Below are 12,145 nucleotides of genomic sequence, written 5' to 3'. Positions count from 1 at the left end.
ACTCATCATATCTGAATAGTCGAATCTGTGAGGACAAAAAACTCTCTAACCTCATGGCACTGCCAAAAAAACGAGAGGAAATTTATTCTCACAAAACTATAAAGATCACTTGACTTTGACGAAGAACATAGAGGTCTAATCTGGCTGCGTTTTTTGGTTATTAGCAATCTTGTTTTGTTGAAGTGTGTTACTACATAATATTCCATTGAGTGTTTTTTATCGCTTCATAGTGTATTGATGAAAGTGCAAAAAACATGCAAGTGTATGATATTCTTTTGCGATGCAATTTTAAGTGATATGCTATTGATAGCTGAACACGCTCAAACACTCCATGTCAAGAAACGAATCATGTCGTACAAAGATGGCCGAAAGAAAAAGGTTGCAGAGACCCTCTCTAGAGTGGGCTGATGTAGAGGGATGATACAACGGTGCTAGCTCTGAACCTTTTTAAAAACGGAGGCAAACTATTTGTATCATTCTATTAGTTAAGGGAGAGACAAAGACAGGCCAACAATGAAACGCTAAATTAATAGAACGGGGTACTCTTCCGACATAATGTTTCCCAAATCCTTTGCTCCAGCCTTGACCAATTTTGCCGCCTCATTTTTAATCTTTGCAAGGATAATTTTTGGCAGCGCTTAAATACCTTGGAAGACACACACATCTGTTCCGTTCCAAATCGTCCAAGCAACTATCATAGTGAGGCTTAACTTTTCTTGCTTCCCATAGCCTTTCTCTCTTGATTTGTGGTGGCAACCTGTTTAGACAACCATCCCTTGGTTGCCTCTGCAGTCTCACGCGACGGGCGTTTGGTAACCCGCCAACGACGACCCTTCCTCGAACGGGTCAAAATGGGCCCATTGATGGAGGGGCGCAAAAAAGGGTCATTCTTTAGTAGTGACATCATATATGTGATAATATTACATGTACCTCTGATATTAGTTCCACCATCAATAATATTTGGTAAAAAAATGCACCATCAAAAGTACAAGATACAAGTTAAGAAGACCGAATGTTAATATCTAAACATTCAATTGCGACGATCTTTAGTAGGAGACCGATGGGACGCATGGCTACATCTGACGCGGAGGTTGATGAACGTTCACCTCTCTGATGAGCCAGATACTATTCACTAGAGATTAACTATGAACGGGATCTTCTCAATGAAATCTATGCACGTACACCTAATTGACTTTGGTCTGATTCTGAAATCGATACATATTTGGAAGATTAAAGTGCCGTTAAGAATCAAAGTCTTTATGTGGTTTGTTCACAAGAGGTGATTCTGAATAAGGATTACTTGGCAAAGCGTAGTTGTCAACGATGCTCCTTTTTTTTATCAACATGAAGCTATTAAACACCTCTTTCTCGATTTTCTGCTGGCCAAACTATTATGACGTTCAATTCATATAGCCTTTAATATCACCGCTTCAAATAATATTCACACATTATTTGGGATGTGGCTAAATGGAGTTGATCCAAATACTACTAGGCATATTCGGATAGGAGTATGCGTATTACTTTGGACTATATGGAACTGCAGAAATGATATGGGTTTTAACAGATAAACAAGTATAAACTTTTTGCAGGTTATTTATAGGGCCACTACTTGGATCCGTACATGGCCGTTACCCACTTCTGCGGAAGTCAGGGAGCCTTTGGTTATTGGGTCTACCCGATGAGAGGTGGTGGCTCGGGATATCTACAATCGGTTTGGATGGTGGTCTAGTACTAGGCTAGGTGTTTAGTCATCTTGTCCAATTTTCACCGGTTGTGTCAACTTTTACCTTCTTTCATTACTTTTTTTTAGCTCCGAGCAAGCTTGTACTAGACCGCGGACTTTTCAGATACTTTGCTTAATAAAAGGGCTGCATGCATCATTCTGATGCAGAGGTCGGGCGTGATCCTCCTTTCCTAAAAAAAAGTTAAGAAGAAGAACACAACAATAGCCCATGGATTTCTCGCAAAACAAAACAGTGGACCATGGATCAATTGATTAAAGAACATGCAACTTCTCCACGAACACATTCATAATAGCATTTAATCTCAAGTTCTCGACAATGGAAATGAACGAAGCAACAACTGGGGAGGGATTATTGGCTAAACATGAATATAACTAAGAGCATGGAGCTTATTCGATCGAGAAATCAATGACGGCATGCCCGAGCCGGAGGCAGCCTAGCCGATGTAGTACATGGGGTCTGGCAGCTTGAAAGTGCGGGCGCCCTCAGGCGCGCCGAGGATGTCACTCCACTGGTCGCCGATATTGCCGACGATGACGTACCCGGCGTCCTGCAGCTTCTGCCTCTCGCCGGACTTGTAGGTCACTGCGGAGCCCTTGAAGCCGGGCTGCTTCAGCAGCAGGTTCATCCACCCGGAGATGCCCTGGCGGCGGAGGTTGGTGACGGTGATGGCCCTCTGGTCCTCGGTCCGGCCGGTGAGGAACACTGGCTTGATACCGACCGAGCGCAGCTTGTTGTACAACCGCTTCGTCTCCGGCAGCGCGGGCGCGCTCCCCTCCCGCACGTATGCGTTGAAGCTCGTCGCGTTGAACGGTGTAGCCCTGCACTCACATGTGTATGAAGATATATTAGTGGCAGATTCAACTACATCAGCTGCTAGCAATTATGCATACCGAAGAAACACAGTGTGTGACCTAACAGTCAAGTGGATGAGCGGTAACTAAACCCAAGCTCTGCATCTGTACGTAAGGCACGTGCATGAGCAGTACGTAGTTGTGGACTAACGAGACTGATGATAAATTAAGTTGGCCATGTGGAGCGTATAAATCAATGAATGACACGGCGAGGTCCTACTCCAGCATCATCACGCTACTCTTTTGCTGGACCAAGAACGAACGCCAAACATAATCACTAGTTGTGGTATTTAATCTCATCGTGCACAGCTTTGTATGCAGCAGCACAGCTTTGTTGATTCCTTTGATAAATTAGGTCTACCGTTTGCAACGTTATTGCAAAGTTTCGGCTTTCAACAAAAAAGGTTAGCTTTGTCATGATTGTGGTGAGGCAAAGTTACTCTAACCCCTCGATTAGTTAGATATGTTGTGATAAGCTGTTCATCCTACTTTTCTCGGACGCGCTTGTATGCTTTTATGTTTCCTTTTTCTAGCCGTTAAGTGTAGATCCGCTTTAAATTCTTAGGGCAAGGTATGATTTACTTTAAAATCGCGATGCGCTAGCTCATTCATCACATTAATAATATATACAAGGTACTTAATCATAGTTTCGAACTAAACCTTTCGCATCAACTTGGCTAGATATGATCTAGGCTTCTACTACGTTTCCAGTTAATTTCCATTTCGTTTCAAGAGAATCATCTGAACTAATAGGGAAATATACTGTTCCAACTCAACCCCCCACCCGAAACGAATATTAGTGTTGCAGCGTATGTAACAATGCACAGGACGTTCTGACTTCTTACATCTTATTAAATAAGTATTATCCATCTAAACTCAATTAAGCATAAATAGTTAGAAGGTATGGGTTGATAAGGACGCTTGAAAAATAAACCGTCCGATAAAGTTGCTAGCCAAGTGGACAACAGATAAGGTCCTACTCCGGCCACCACATACACATGCACATCACAGCACACATCTCTATATCTAACTGTAATACTAGTATAGTATGTTTCCCTCTTGTTTTAATTTGTTGATCACTCATACGAGGGACATATATATGGTCCTGCTGGATGTCTCTGTGACTGATTAATTTGAGGTGACCAGCAATGATGATGTCCAACTGTCCAACACGTCCAGGTAATACATTTCTACATTTCCACTTTTAGTCTCCCTTGTCTTTCCATTTTCATTCATTAGAGATCTTATGATGCCACATTGTTATTCTAGCTAGTCAGTTGATTTTAATTAACGAGGTCTAGTCAGATTTTTAGTTTATTTGAATGAAAAGATGAGTGCAAGTCCCTGCTCAGATGCACCTGCAATAGATAGCAAGTATAATGCACTACACATAGCATCAGTAGTGTGTATGTATACAATCGAGTAGTACGTACCCGAAGCCGTGCTTGGCGTAGTAGGGGAGGTTGGAGAGGGTGGTCTCGTCGATGTCGAAGACCCAGACCTCCTTGCCGTTGCCGGTGAGCTTGAGGGAGTCGACGTAGGCGAGGGCCTGGTCGACGACGACCTTGGAGTCGCGGCGGAAGTGGCTGCCGAGCATGTAGTGGCCGACGTACCCCTCGCAGCTGGCGGGCACGGTCTTCCAGTCCCGCACGTTGTGCGCCTCCACGCCCAGCACCCAGCTGTCGCACGCCACTCCGGCGTGCTTGCCGGAGCCCAGCAGCGGCCGCAGCGCGTGGATCAATGGTGCCACCACCGCCTCGTCCATGGACGTCGGCATGCGGATGTTGGCCTCCCACGCGCCGCAGGAGGCCACGAGGAGAGCCGTGGCGACGAGGAGGAGGAGCGTCGTCGTCCTAGCCATCGCCATTTCTAGCTACTCTTTGGTGATTGCTGAGGTGCAAATAGTGTGGGGTGGCTAGCTCCTTAAATAGGAAGGGAAGAGAAGGGAAGCCGCAAGGATCGATCCTACACGGCGTGTGCGTGAGCGTGAGCTTGGGGTAAATTAACCGACAATACAAAAGAGGGAGGGGGTTGGTGTCATGCATATGATAATGATACCTTAGGGGTCGCTTTCAGAGCGTGGGACACGAGCGTCGTTGTCTTCGACGCGGAGAGGACTGATGTGATCCGATCTTGATGCGGTTAGTCCAATAATTCAGTTCATTATAGCATGCATACGTACCATGCAGATCACTTGTTCTGATTCACTGCATGCTACATTTTCTATGAAATGCAGTACAAGAAAATCCCTAGAAAGAAATTCCTATAGGGTTCAATCTTACAAATCAAATAACCAATACAGGAAAAATTATTATGGGTCACAATCCTCCATTTTTTTAATGAAAATCCTCTTAACCAAAGAGGCCTATAATTTTGCTACTCTCCACTATTTTGGAGTATTTAATTTTTATGCAGCTCACTCACTCACCTTGTCTTTATTTAATAACTCACCCACTCTCTTTGTGACTCGTGAGTGAGAATGCATAGTTGTGCAGCAGCTCAGCATTGTGGATTTCTTAAAAAAAAATAGATCTACCATTGCAGCTTTATTACACAGTTCCGGCTTTCCACAAAAGGTCTACTTTGTCATGATTGTGGCCAAACAAAGTTATTCGAACCCCTCTATTACTGAGATGACCTATGAATTGATAAATTGTTCATCTTTTTTTTCAGACACGCTTGTATACTCTTATGTTTCTTTTTCTAGCCGCCCCGTGTAGATTCACTTTTAATTTCTTAGGACGAGGTATGATTACTTTTAAGTCGCATTAGCTTGTTCATCACATGGTTTGCAGAAAAGGAGAAAGTTATGCCCAGCTAGTTAATCTAAGGAATAGTGGTGTAGCATGTAACCATGCACAAGATATTCAGACTTCTAACATCCTCATACATACCTTTTCTTTTGTGGAGATTCATCAGAGAGTATCACCAGTCTAACTAACGATTTCATTTTTTGGTTGTTCACAAATTTGGTCTTATTTCGAAGTGTCATATAATGTTTCATTGAGTTTCTCTATTGTTTTAAAGTCTATCATAATATCTCGTTGATTTTTTTATTGCTGCATTAAAGTGCACAAAACATGCAAGTGTATGTTCTTTTTTTTGCAATGTAATTTTAAGTGATATGTTTTTGAGAGCTGAATGTTAAACACTAAAACACCCGATGTTAAGACACTAATCACGTCGTACAAAAAGGCCCGAGAGAACACGGTAGCTGACGCTCTCTCTAGAGTGGGTTGGTGTAAATGGATGTTACAACTTTGCAAGCTACGAGCTTTTTTTTAAAGGAGGCAAACTATTTGTCTCGTTCCATTAATTAAGAGAGATTTAGAACAAGATCAACCGAAAAAAAAGATAGGCTAACAACGAAAGGATGAAATAATAGAATGGGGCTACTCTTCCGGCATAATTTTTCCCAAATCCTTTGCCCCGGCCTTGATCCATGTTGCCACCTTATTTAATGTATGCAAGGATGATGTTTGCCATGGTTGAAATACCTTGGAAGACATGCGTATTTCTTTCGTTCCAAATCGTCCAATTAATAGCATAGTTAGCGTTTCCATATCCTTCCTCTTATGATTCTTGTTGGACACCTGTTTAGACCAACATTCCTTGATCGAGGTGTCCACACTCTAGGATTTGATCTCCAAAGAGACCAAGCCAGTCTCTAATCTAGCTCTGAACTCTATTGAAACCTTACATACAATACATATGCACACAACATGCAAGACACAAGAACAACGTCATAATCGTTAGTTGTACACTATCAGTGGACACAACCCGTCATCTATGTGGGCGCTTGGTTGCCTCTCCTGACCGGTGTTTGGTGGTCCGCCAATTATGATCCCTTCCTCCAATGGGCCAAAATGGGCCCATTAGTGGAGGGGTTCATGATATATGTGATAATATTATGTACCTCTAATATTAGTTACACCATCAACAATGTTTAGTAGAAAAAATACACCATCAGCAGTACAAGATCCAAGTTAAGAAGAACAACACATCTAACAATAATATAGCCCATGGATTCTCGGAAAAAATAGCAGTGGACAATGGATGCATTGATTAAGCAACATGCAGCTTTCCCGGAAAATGTCTAATACATAATAATTCATCTCAAGTTCTCAACAATGGAAATTAACCAAGCAACAACACAGGGGGGGGGGGGGGGGGGGGATTATTGACGAAGCATATGCATATGATTAAGAGCATGGAGTTTATTCGTGGATCCAAGACTGAGGAGCAATCAATGGTGGCAGGAACCGGTCTAGCCGATGTAGTACGTGGGGTCGGGGAGCTTGAAGGTGCGGGCACCCTCGGGCACGCCGAGGATGTCGCTCCACTGATCACCGATGTTGCCGACGATGACGTACCCGGCATCCTGCAGCTTCTGCCTCTTGCCGGACTTGTAGGTCACCGCGGAGCCCTTGAAGCCGGGCTGCTTCAGCAGCAGGTTCATCCAGCCGGAGATCCCCTGGCGGCGCAGGTTGGTGAAGGTGATGGCCCTCTGGTCCTCGGTCCGTCCGGTGAGGAACACCGGCTTGATGCCGACCGAGCGCAGCTTGTTGTACAACCTCTTAGTCTCTGGCAGCGCTGGCGCGCTCCCCTCCAGCACATACGCGTTGAAGCTCGTCGCGTTGAACGGTGTAGCCCTGCACGCACATGTATATGAAGATAGATTAATGGCAGATTCAACCATATCAGCTACTAGTAATTATGCATACCGAAGAAACCAAATGGCCAAGTGGATGAGCAGTACTTAAACCTAATGCTCTGTATCTCTACGTAATGCACATGCATGGGCAGTACAGTACGTATTGTGGACGAACGAGACTGTTGGTAAATAAAGTTGGCCAAATGGAGGGTATAAAATCAATGAATATGACACAGCGAGGTCGTACTCCGGCATCATCACGCTACTGTTTTGCTGGACCAAGAACAAGTGCCAAACTTACTCACTACTACTACTTGTAGTATTTAACCTAATCGTGCACAGCTTTGTATGCAGCAGCTCAGCTTTGTTGATTCCTTTGATCAAATAGGTTTACCATTGCAGCTTTCTCAAAAAAAAAAAAAAAGGTTTACCATTGCAGCCTTATATATTGCAACTGAGTTTCGGCTTTCAACAACAAAAGGTTAGTTTTGTCATGATTGTGGTGAAGCAAAGTTATTGGAAACCCTCGATTAGTTAGATGTACACCTGTTCGTTTTTATTTCTTTTCTAGGACACGCTTGTAAACCTTTTATGTTTCTTTTTTCTAGCCGGCCTCTGTAGATTCACTTTAAATTTCTTACGGTAAGGTATGATTTCCTTTAAATCGCAATGCACAGCTCCTTCGTCACATTAAAAAAACATGTAAGGAAGTTATACACAGCTAGTTAAGTAATCATAGTTTCTAACTAAACAGTTAGCTTCATCTTGGCTAGATATGATCTAGCAGACTTCTCCTACATTTCAAGTTAATTTCCATTTTGGCTCAAGAGAATCTTCTTAACTAAGGAACAGTATTGTAGCGTATGTAACTATGGCAAGATGTTCTGACTTCTTACATCTTGTAAAATAAGTATTATTGGTCTAAACTCAATTAGCATAACATAGCTAGAAAGTGTGTTCATAAGGACGGCCGAAAAATAAATCTGTTGATAAAGTAGCCAAGTGGACAACAAACATGGTCCTACTCCGGTCATCACATGCCCATGCCCATGCCAATCACATCACATCTCTATATCTAAAAACTGTATAGTATGTTTTCCTCCCTCTTGTTTTGTTGGGGACATATATATATATATGGTCCTGCTGGGCTTCTCTGTGACTGTGATTTTTTTTAGAGAAAAGGCGCCGGCCGAGCCCGAGAAGAGCTCGAACCTAGCCCGACTTTGAATTAACAAAGCCATCAACCGGCTAGGATTACAAAAGCACCATGATACAGATGAAATGCAAAGGAAAGCGGAAAGAAAGATACAAGGCACTAGGTGGAACAACACAATGGCAACAGCAGAAACACTGATGCCGACGCCCAGCACTAGCCTACACCAACTAGCCAACTAAGAACACAGAAGGAGGGCCACATTGAGCAAGCATCGAGCGCCGGCTGCATCCACAGGCCAAACATGGGCTACACTTGAGCTGTCTCCACCGTCGCAAAGGGCCACTACCCTTTCACCCAGGCTCGATGAGTGCCGCACCGGCGAACAGCAGAATGGCTATCACAAAGCCCAACTCAAGGTGTCCAGCTGCCGTAGGAGAAGCAGACGGAGCTGACCAACGGACCACAGAGGACCAACCAGACGAGCACCAAGCCGGCAGTGGCAGCACGGAGCACGGGGCGCGAGCTGTCGAACGAAGGCGCACACCGATGGAGAAGACCGAAGAAGGCATCACTATGCACCGGGCGAAGCCGAGCAGGAAGTCGCAGGAAGACCAGGCCGTCATGCTTCGGAGCCAAGCCACCAGCCGCTCCACCCCCAAGAGCACATCCCGGTCGCCGCCTTCAAGAAGGATCACGGCACCAAGGTGTCGTCGACGCCCGAGTGCCGACTTTCGCCGGAGCTCAGGGGGGAGGCGAATGGGAGAGGAGCCACCCCAAAGCCTCCAAGAAGGGGATCGGCGCCAAAGGCGTCGACTTTGGGGGGGCCGCCGCGCCGGCCAGGGGTTTCCCCCGGATCCTCGCCCAAACGCCAGATCCGGCCAGCAATCACCAAGAAACGCCGACCGCAGCCGCCGGGGACCAACACAGGCACGGATCAGAGCAGATCGGGCGGCGCCGAAGCTTCTCCAAGGTGGACCGGCGGCCAGCGAGGCGCCACCGCAGCACCGACGTCCACGACCACCACCTGCCCACGCAGCCGTGGAGGCCGCCCACCAGCACCCGCCGGCGCTGCCCGCCGCCCAGGCCACGCCGCACGCCACCGGCCGGGGCCGCAGCCCTCCACCCATGGAGGAGGCGCCAGATCCCCCGCCGCCACCTTCATCGGGGCCGCGCGCGAGCGCCGCGAGCCCCTCTGGCAACGGCGGAGGGGAGGGAGCACGAGCGGCGGCGCTAGGGTTGCCCCCGAGTCGCCTCAGAGGAGACGACGTGGGGGGGGGGGGGGGGGGGATTTGGCTGGTGCTTCGCTTAGAGTTGGCCAGAACACGCGTCCAATTATTGTGTGACTGTGATTAATTGGAGGTGACCAGCAATGATAATGTCCAAGTGTCCAGTCCAAAGCTAGTGATCAGTATATTCCTTTTTATATCCACTTCTAGTATCGCTTGCTTTCCCATTCTCATTCATTAGCTAGAGATCTTACGATGCCACAGTGTTATTCGTGTTTTTTCTTGTCTAACTAGTGAGTTGATTTTCAGTAACTAGGTCGAGTCAGATTTTTACTTCCTCTGAACGAAAAATCCCTGCTCAGATGCACCTGCAATAATTTGCAACTGCATGTATATATGTACGCATATATAGCATGGCGTGCACGTATGCATTCAATCGAGTAGTGCGTACCCGAAGCCGTGCTTGGCGTAGTAGGGGAGGTTGGAGAGGGTGGTCTCGTCGATGTCGAAGACCCACACCTCCTTGCCGTTGCCGGCGAGCTTGAGGCTGTCGACGTAGGCGAGGGCCTGGTCGATGACGATCTTGGAGTCACGGCGGAAGTGCTTACCGAGCATGTAGTGGCCGACGTAGCCCTCACAGCTGGCGGGCACCGTCTTCCAGTCCCGTACGTTGTTGGCGCCGCCTCGCCTCCTCGCAACGCCGCTTCTTCTTCCTCTTGGCTGTCTCACACAACTCTCTCTTTCTCTCTTCTATGGCTTCTCTCAACAACACACGAGAACACACACACCCGCACACATGTATCAAGGGAGAAACCAGTCGCTAGCTTTGCCAAGCGGTTCTCTCCTTGGTGAACACACTGACTACATTTTACCTCTAGCCCTCTCGACCTCTTATCTCATTTATCTGGTCAGTGGTCACTTAAATAGTAGATACAAGACTCACGCACGCACGCCGGCCATCACACCCGGCCACTAGTCGTACGTCCTCCATGCACTAACTAATCCTATCTACATGCACGTACAAACAGGCCTTATCCTTCTCCTAGCTAGAATCATTCCAGCAGCCACAAGACTCGACTAACAACTTATGCATGCAGCCTAATCACTACTACATGCACGCCTGTGCCCGGCCCTTGCTCAACCTCCTCTTAACGGCCAAAGAAAACTAGGCCAACTCAATATGCACGTAGAGCCCCACGCTCCAGCCTTCGTCGCACTTGCCGCATCACACGCCCACGCTGTCTCGCGCAGCACTGCAGCCTCACGCTGCCATCGGCATCTCGCCATCATCGCCGTATCACACGACGCCTTGGCATCTCGCCTTCTCCGCACGCCTCCGCTGAAGCTTCGTCGGACAATCTAGTCCCTAGACAAACTAAGTTACATGCATAACGAAAAACAAACTATCCAGATACATGAATCAGGATTAAGTCTAACATACGTTGTGCGCCTCCACGCCCAGCACCCAGCTGTCGCACTCCACTCCGGCGTGCTTGCCGGAGCCCAGCAGCGGCCGGAGTGCGTGGATCAGCAGCGCCGCCACCGCCTCGTCCATGGACGTCGGCATCCGGATGTCGACCTATGAGGCCGCGAGGAGAGCCACGGCGACGATGAGGAGGAGCGTCGTTGTCCTAGCCATCGCCATTTCTAGTTACTCTTTGGTCCTTGCTGAGATGCAAAGAGTGTAGAGTGGCTAGCTCGTTAAATAGGAAGGGAAGAGAAGGGAAACTCCATGGATCGATCCTAATACGGTGTGTGCGTGAGTGTGAGCTAAAGGTAAATTAACTGACAAAACAAAAGAGGGAGGGGGTTGGTGTCATATGGTAGCTAGGGCTCGCTTTCAAAGCGTGGGACACGCGCCTTGGGCCAATCTCTACTCCTAATGGACGACTTGGTGAATAGTCCGTGCGGTTAATTTTCGCTGGTTTATTTTCATCATACTCCCACCGCCGTTGTTTTTCGTCATCGCACCACCTCTGCCTTACTCGATCGAAAAAAACCGGTGCAAAGAAAACCCCTGGGATCGATCCCTCGTTCACAGCTGATCGATCTCCGCCGCCGCCCGACACAGCAGATCGATCTCCGCCGCCGCCCGATCGCACGCCCGAACCACCCCTACGCCCAGACCGCGGCGGATCCATCCCTGTGCCGCGCCGCGGCGGATCCATCCCTTCGCCGTCGCACTTGCAGGAGGCGGCGGTCTGCTGTTGGATCGGGCGAGGACACGGGGCCGCGATCCCGCATGTCGTGTTCGCCGGCGATCACGACCCCGATCCGACGGCAGCCACCTTCTGACCACCCACAGGGTCTCAACCGGCGCTGCTCCCCTTTCAGTGCTACGTAATGCAAGTTCATACACATTATTTCATACTGAATATTTCATGCTGAAGGCCATACAAAAAAACATCTCAGGAGGCGGCGATCTGCTGTGGGATCGCTTCAGGAGACGCGAAGCGATCTGGTGTGGGATCGCTTTAGGAGACGGGGCCGCGATCCCGTCTACGTGACGCCGT

General features: G+C 47.6%; 2 protein-coding genes across 2 annotated transcripts; both read right to left on the bottom strand.

Annotated features, from left to right (window-relative positions):
- Positions 1-1,992: 1,992 nt before the first annotated feature.
- On the bottom strand, positions 1,993-4,515 carry LOC123099097 (stem 28 kDa glycoprotein). Its single transcript, XM_044521235.1, has 2 exons — positions 4,030-4,515; positions 1,993-2,563 (listed from the first exon to the last, which is right to left on the bottom strand). The coding sequence occupies exons 1-2, from the start codon at positions 4,461-4,463 to the stop codon at positions 2,179-2,181; spliced, it is 819 nt and encodes a 272-aa protein (XP_044377170.1). The 5' UTR covers positions 4,464-4,515; the 3' UTR covers positions 1,993-2,178.
- Positions 4,516-6,831: 2,316 nt separating this feature from the next.
- Positions 6,832-11,214, bottom strand: LOC123100657 (stem 28 kDa glycoprotein). The gene is made up of 3 exons (XM_044522548.1): positions 11,070-11,214; positions 10,084-10,315; positions 6,832-7,248 (listed from the first exon to the last, which is right to left on the bottom strand). Exons 1-3 carry the CDS (start codon positions 11,197-11,199, stop codon positions 6,864-6,866), a joined length of 747 nt encoding a protein of 248 aa, XP_044378483.1. The 5' UTR covers positions 11,200-11,214; the 3' UTR covers positions 6,832-6,863.
- Between the last annotated feature and the right edge of the window lie 931 nt (positions 11,215-12,145).

This window comes from Triticum aestivum, chromosome 4D (assembly GCF_018294505.1).
Source record: "Triticum aestivum cultivar Chinese Spring chromosome 4D, IWGSC CS RefSeq v2.1, whole genome shotgun sequence".
Lineage (NCBI taxonomy): Eukaryota > Viridiplantae > Streptophyta > Magnoliopsida > Poales > Poaceae > Triticum > Triticum aestivum.
This window is presented reverse-complemented; position numbering and strand designations above follow the sequence as displayed.